Source organism: Condylura cristata, unplaced genomic scaffold (assembly GCF_000260355.1).
Source record: "Condylura cristata isolate star-nosed mole 26May11 unplaced genomic scaffold, ConCri1.0 scaffold00015, whole genome shotgun sequence".
In the NCBI taxonomy this organism is placed as follows: domain Eukaryota; kingdom Metazoa; phylum Chordata; class Mammalia; order Eulipotyphla; family Talpidae; genus Condylura; species Condylura cristata.
Window position 1 is genome coordinate 620,823 of NW_004567116.1, and position 7,205 is coordinate 628,027.

Below are 7,205 nucleotides of genomic sequence, written 5' to 3' on the forward strand. Positions count from 1 at the left end.
TTTTGAAAGGTATTCATTTGCAGCGGCATATAAAAATGTTAATAATTCTTTCACCTATGTTCGTGAACATTTTATTAATTTCTTAATTGCTCGAGTCCAGCACGCACACACGCGCACTGTATGCAAAAGAGAATCAACTGATCAGCTGCCGTATTCCAGAGGCGACAATAACACGCTTTAGATAATTAGATGCCTACAGACTCACTCAAAAAAAGCAATTCTGGGGGTCAGACTGTTGAGCTAAAAAAAAAAAAAAAGCCAGAAACAACCAGTTGCCTTAAATTGGAGCTTCCCGCAGGCTTTCGCGGTGAGCGAGGACTGGGGAAAGCGCAGTTTTCGCGGGAGGTGGGGGCCGGGATCCCGACACCTTCCACCGCTTCCCAAAAGGGTCCTGCAGGGCTCGCTCCCGCGGAGACCCGCACGAGCCGGCGAAAGCCGGAGGTGAGCGCCGAGGGCAAAGGGAACGCCGAGCGCGCCCACAAAGCGCCCAGGGCCGCCCCTCTCCAAGGAGAGGCAGCTCTCGCCGCGGGCAGATGGAGCGGCAGGACGCAAGCAGTGGCGGGCCCGCGCAGAGGAGAACCCGGATCGCCAGGCCACATCCCCCTCGGCCCGCAGCCCGCGCCGCCTGCCTCCTGCTGCAGGGGCCGGGCGGGCCTGCCTCAGCTGCAGCTCTGTCCACGCGGCCCCTGCATTGCTGGGAGTGGTCGGCCATGCCTGACAGCTGCTCCCGTCATCCGCACGGGTCCCGGGAAGGGCTCAGCAACGTTTCTTAGGGATCTGTCTGGACGGAATCACAGGATGGTTCAGGGAGGCGGCTTGAAATTGTGGCTCTGGAAGCGTGGCTACTTCCACGCTTCTGCTGATCTCGTACTCTCGCGATGGTTCTCTGATGCCGCAGCTGACAGCTTGAGCTGCTGAAGGCACTCCAGAGCATTCAAAGGACATCTAGTCTTTCTGTGAGGCCAAGCGCAAGTGGGAAATACAGCGAGCCATCTCTGTTGCTTCCTGTAACGGCTCGAGGACGCTTTTGATTCTTCCAGATAGTTGCACTCAGTGATCATGAGAGCTGAGTGCCACCAGCCTATAGCCAGGACGCCCCAGGGACGCTGCAGCTGGTGTCTGCAGCTCCTGCCCCCCCCTCCGCACGCAGGCCTGAGGCCACGTTCCCACTCCTCACTGGGCCCGCTGGTGCCCACAGCTGCTTCAGCTTTCTCCCGGGGCGCGTAGCCTTGCGCTCGTGGCTTGGCTTCTGCATGCTTTCAGAATTCTTGCTGTTCTCTTGATGACTCAGGCTTCGTTCTAGAGCTTTCGTTTTATACTTTCCAAAGTAGGTGCCGTGGGTTAGCCTGGATCAGACCGCTTTCATTTGAATCATCTGGTCACCTTCAGTTAGTGAGATGCAGTGAAATAAAAGTACAGAGAAATACAGTTCGAAGAAAGACCTCTGTTTGCTGGTGACCCGCGTTGCCTGCGCGGCTGTCACGATCACTGGGCGCTTTTGTCGGTCTCGGCAGCATCCAGGCTGCGGCAGGCGGCCGACGTTGCTGTTTGCTTTCTCGCAGGTTTCGGCCTATTAAAGGAAGACAAGAGGAGCTGAAGGAAGTCATTGAACGTTTTAAGAAAGATGAGCACTTGGAGAAGGCTTTTAAATGTCTGACTTCTGGCGAATGGGCCCGACACTATTTTCTGAACAAGAACAAAATGCAGGAGAAATTATTCAAGGAACATGTAGGTTTAAGATTAAAACTATTTTCCATCGGGACGAGAGTGAAGGGAACGAAAGCCTGAATTTTAGTGACACTGAAACTCTAATTAGCTTTTATAAAACCAGTCAGCATGAAGATCTGAATGACGTACGAGGGTCTGTGTGGCCAGCGCGATACCTGGTCACCTGAGTGAGACTTGCAGGGGCTCACGGCTAACAGGGCCAAGCTGGGGGGCCTCTGTGGTCGTAAATGGCGGCGGTGGCTGGCTTATAACTCTGAGGACGTCTAACAGGGTAATCAGTTTAGCACAAGTTAATAGAATTTTCTTCTTTGCTTTTAGGTATTTATTTACTTGCGGATGTTTGCAACTGACAGTGGGTTTGAAATACTGCCCTGTAACAGATACTCGTCAGAGCAAAACGGAGCCAAGATCGTCGCAACAAAAGAGTGGTAACTGTCAACGCTAACGTGAGCCATAAAGCGCTTTTCGGGTCTCTTAAATTACAGCTTACGTGCTAAGGAAGCTGTGGGGAGGAATGAAAGGGTGCTCCCCGGAAGGAGCAGGGCCGCTCTGGGCCTGGGGTCAGGACAGGAGGCTAGCGGGGGGGGGCCACCCTCAGCCGGCTCCACTGCTGCTGCTGCTGACGGCCAGCGGCTGCGCTCAGGGCCGGGGCAGCTGTCCGTCTCCGGAGCCCTCTTCCCTGGCCCGGGAGCAAGGCGGGTGTGAAGTCTGATGCGAGGATCTCTCGGGCGGCAGCTCTTCCTGTGCGTTGCCAGCAGGAAGAGTAAGTTCATGGGTAGCTGGGCCCGCTGGAATAAAAGCTGGGCCTGCTGGGAAGGTGACCCCCATCACCCCCAGGAATTTTTGTAGTAAAAATTTTGGAGTCAGGTAGTAGAAAGTGGCTCAGCCCAGGCCTCTTGTATGGAGGTGCACGGGCAGCTCTCCGGCTGCCCTCAGCGCCTGGCCCCGTGCTGGGGAGGCCTCTGGGGCAGCCGCGTGGCTGCTGGGCCCTGCGGCGGCGTGCTGGCTCGGTGGGGCTGCGAGCCAGACTCAGAGTCCAGGCTGTCGTTGACCGGCCTTGGACCTGCCGACAGCATCCTGGTTACACCAGGTTGAAGTTCGGTGTTAACCGACTTGGCCTGTCCCTGCTCGCCCAGTGTGGCCACCAGTGATCGGCGGTTGGCGCGTCACGTTTCCGTCGTGGGGGCATCCCAGGTCTGGCCCCTGAACCTTCACTGCCCCTGGTCTGCCCCAGGGTCGCGTGTTGAGTTCCGTGTGGTGGGTGTCGTGTCCTCCCCAGGGACACAGCACCGCGGAGGGGCAGGGCTCTGGCGGGGCGGGGCAGCCACGCAGGCCACAGCGCAGGTGCGCTTCCAGGGAGGACGGCCCTCCTCCTGCCCGGTGTTTCTCGGACAGGCTTTATTTGATTAAAAGAAGCCTTGTTATTTATAATTACTAGTAATTTTTAACACATCACATATTTTAAATAGGAAACGAAATGACAAAATAGAATTACTGGTGGGTTGTATTGCCGAACTTTCAGAAATTGAGGAGAACATGCTACTTAGACATGGAGAAAACGACTTCAGTGTCATGTATTCCACAAGGAAGAACTGTGCTCAGCTCTGGCTCGGTCCCGCCGCGTTTATAAACCATGGTAAGCTCTGTTTTTGCGGTGTCGGCCTGGCGTCGGGCAGGGCTCCGTTAGAGTGCGTGAGCCTGAGTCACGACTGCTGAGAGTAAGGCGCCTCTCGTCTAACGTGAGACCTGGCCGTCTGTCAGGCGCTGTGGAAGTGTATGGACGCTTATTTCCGGTTTCTGTAATTGTTCGTGTTTCAGATCTTATCTGCAGTTAATTGACTTTGTCTTTTGGACATTTTTCAGATTGCAGACCCAACTGCAAGGTAAGCACGAGCTCTCTGTGTCGCTGTGTGTTGTCTCTGCTTGCAGTGTGCGTTTCTCACCGAGGCGCTTTATTTCAGTTTGTGTCCACTGGCCGAGACACCGCGTGTGTGAAGGCCCTGAGAGACATTGAACCTGGAGAAGAAATCTCTTGTTACTATGGAGATGGATTTTTTGGGGAAAATAATGAATTCTGCGAGTGTTACACTTGTGAAAGGTAAGTACGAGTGAGGGGGCAGTGGCCCGCGCCCCTCCGCCTGCTTCCGGGGCGGGCGGGCTCAGGCGCCCCGGCACCCGGCGGGCGCAGGGCTGCTGGGGCTCCCACGCCTTTGGAGCCTCGCTGCCCGCTGTGTCCTCAGTGAGTCAGGAAGCTGAGGTGCTTAGAGAGGACGGCAGTGCCCGAGGGGCCGCCCCTGTGGCCAGCAACGTCCGCACTGTTGGCCCCGGGGTGCCGCGTGTATTTCTGAGCTGTGTCTTCCGGAACTTCTGCGTTTGAGAAACAGACTTCTTAGTTCTTGAGTTCTGGCACTTAGTGAGAAACCCTTTGACGACCCATCGATGTTCTGGAGGCCTTGCGGGGACCCCGGCCGCCTTCGCAGGTGCGGACTCAGGCGGACCGTTGCAGTGACGTCTGCCCCCAGCCTCGCCTCAGTGCCGGCTGCTCCGTCATGGGCGCGGCCCACAGGCCGTGGGGCAGAGCCCTGTCCTGTGCCTGCTGCTGTGCAGGCTCTGGGGGCCCGGCCCCGGCCCCCCGAGAGCACGAGCGATGCCCCCACGCGCAGCCGACCCGGAGCTCCCCACTTGTGGAGCTCGGCAGAGCGCAGAGGCCGTGCGGCAGCACAGCCCCTAGTCGCAGCGGCCAGGGCCCCGCACACGCCGCAGGGCCCCTTCCCCCGTGGCTGCCGCATCCTGACCCTTGACTCGCGCTTGGAGCTAAAATTTATCTTTGTTGTTTATTTTTTTCTACGTTGAAAAAATGGTTAAATCCGAGACTGGTCTGTACCCGTGAAGTGTAACTGTGGAGTGGTGCTTTAAAGTCACTGCAGAATGACAGTGTCACGGCGGGGTGGCGCCAGCTGGCCTGAGGGGCCTCCGGGACGGCGCCCACAGCACTGGGCTGCCGGAGCCCCCAGGCCCTGTCAGGAAAGCGGGGCGTAGACAGTCGGTGCAGACGCTCCCTCGACATCACCTGTGCTTTCTGGTCACTTCCCCGTTTGAAAATGCCCCGGCATGATGGCGATTTCTGTTGTTCTCATCTGCTTCCTGCTCTGTCCCTGGAGCGGGCCCTGGCCACGACTGGGCACGTGATCGGCATGCATGCCGAAGGCGTGACGGGAGGCAGGCTCCAGACCAGCCGGGACAGGCACCCGCTGCAGAGCCCCTGGGGGCGAGGTCCCTGGCGGGCAGCTCGCCCGTGAACCCACCTAGCGCCGGCCGGGAGGGCCCATGGGAGGAGGGGCTCGCGCAAGCCTGGACTGGGCCTGCTGTGGCCGCTGCCGGCCCTTTGGCCGTGCGAGGGTTGACTGCTGGCACCCGAGGTCTCGGGGGCACTTCGTTGCCAAAGCCGGGAGTCGGCGAGGCCTGTGGGGTCCTGCGATTCACCGTGTTGACTGAACGGCGCCTTTAGTGCGGCCTGTGTGAGCAGTCCGAGCACGGGGGTGCGAGTGGGGGCTGCGTTCACGGCGGCCGAGGCTGGGCCACGTCCGTGAGTGACTGGGAAACTTGAGGACTGGAGTCTCTTAAGGAAGGGCCAAATTATCGAAGGCTTCTCTGAACGCGTGTCTGCTGATAACCGGGAAAAAGTCTCACGGACAGTCGGTGGGCCCTGGCTGTAACGGACGAGAGCGCCTGAAACGGGGTGATCACCACTTGATGCTGCTGGCCCAGCTTCAGACAGATAGGGACGGGGTCGTGAGTGGCCGCGGCCTCCACGCCGGCGGGCGTGCATGGTGACCCAGGCTGCCCGCCACGTGCCACAAAGGAGTGTAGGTGGCCACATGCCCACGATGTTAACATACGCAGAGCTACTAGACGAAACCCAAGCACATCTGGCCTTGACAGACCCAGCAGAGAGCTTCTGGAGGAGTGAGGCGAGACCAGTGAGCTTAGAGTTGCTGGCGTGTGGCAGAGGCAGCCGGCAGGCGGGCGCCCGGCGGAGCTTGTGCCGTGGCAGGAAGCCCCATGCGGCAGGAGGGTGGAGGCCACCTGGGCACACGGGCCCTGGGGCCTTGAGCAGGGCCCAGCCTGGGTCACCTGAGAATGCGCATGCCCTTGGGCCTGGCAGCGGACCAGGGGAAGAGCTGTCCTGTGGAAGTGGGCCCCAGCTGGTGGGTTTGGGTACAAGAGCAGCGTGGCAGCGTCTGAGGGCACAGACAACCCCACACGGGCGGTGGCCACGGGGCCGTGTACCCATGTGAACACCGACTGCGCTCAGTCCTGCATGACTGTTCGTGACGTGGCGCGAGAGCTGGCGGCTGAATAGTGGCCAGTGTCTTAGACCTTGGCTGGGCATGGGCTGCCCCCCGAGGCCAGGTCGGGGCAGCAGGGCGCTGGCCGGGGCCCGTCCAGCCTCTCGCCTTCCGGAGAGCCAGCGGCTGCCGTGCAGAGAAGTGATGAGGAGTTTAAAGACCTGTCGTTTCCGGATGAGGTGGCCCCACTGTGGTCATTTACTTTGTGTCTAAACTTCACTCGTGGCTCTTTCTAGAAACAAGTTGTAAGTTATGGTAAACCAGCGTGGAGTGGTGGGAAGGAATGATCACTGTCTCAGTCCACACAAATCTGAAGTAGCCTTTGAGAACTTGCCCTGTGGGTGTATTTTAGGGGGGAGGGCAGCTGTGACTGGCACCCTGGAGCATCGTCCTGGGGCTCGTCTCAGGGGTGTCCTGATACAGCTTTAGAAAACCACATCAGGAGGGCCCGTGGTGGGTGTGGGTGTCCTTACAGAGGCGTCGGTCGGCAAAGGCAGTGCCCACAGCCAGCTGGCACGGTGACAGCGCGAGACGCCGTGGTGCCGGGCGCTGGCGGAGGCGCGTGCTCCCAGCGCCAGGAGGCGCAGGCGCCAGGAGGCGCAGGCGAGCGGGCAGCGGCGCGCTCTTGCTGAGGAAGGCCGGGGAGGCTGGCGCTTCGGGAGAGAAGTTCTTTCCAGGCGCCGCGTCTCCACCCGGGTCCGGGGCCTTCGTGTGCCCGGGCCGGAGGCCAGCAGCGCCGTTGCGGCCAGACCTCTCCCCGGTCCTCTTCTGAGACCACACTGGTAGCCGACTGTGCTGTGGCGCGGACAGGCGCGTGGGGCTTGGGCGACGCAGGGGACGGCGAGACCTCGGGGCGAGGCCGGCGCGGGGACGCCTGGGAGTGCAGGCGTGCGGCCCGTCGCAGCGCCCTCGCCCAGCGCTCAAAGCAGCTGCCGCGTCGTCTTCGGGGTGACGCCTGGGTGACCGCTTACAGTCGCTCGCTGCCTGTCGGCAGCGTGAAGGGGTCTTTGACAGGCTCTCTGGCTCCAGACAGCAGATTCTCTCGCACAGCTCCAGTCAGGATTTGTGTCCAAATTTGTAGACGTTCTCTGCTCCGTTCTGTTTCAGTTTCTCAGCGTTCAGTAACGG

General features: G+C 59.8%; 1 protein-coding gene across 1 annotated transcript in view; it reads left to right on the plus strand.

Moving 5' to 3' along the window:
* The window catches only part of SUV420H1 (suppressor of variegation 4-20 homolog 1 (Drosophila)), a 26,064-nt gene that overhangs the window by 9,196 nt on the left and 9,663 nt on the right, over positions 1 to 7,205 (plus strand). The window contains exons 4-8 of the mRNA XM_012725116.1: positions 1,563 to 1,728; positions 2,047 to 2,156; positions 3,198 to 3,364; positions 3,592 to 3,611; positions 3,690 to 3,826. Coding sequence (XP_012580570.1) covers positions 1,563 to 1,728; positions 2,047 to 2,156; positions 3,198 to 3,364; positions 3,592 to 3,611; positions 3,690 to 3,826 — 600 coding nt within the window. The remainder of the gene's footprint in view (positions 1 to 1,562; positions 1,729 to 2,046; positions 2,157 to 3,197; positions 3,365 to 3,591; positions 3,612 to 3,689; positions 3,827 to 7,205) is intronic.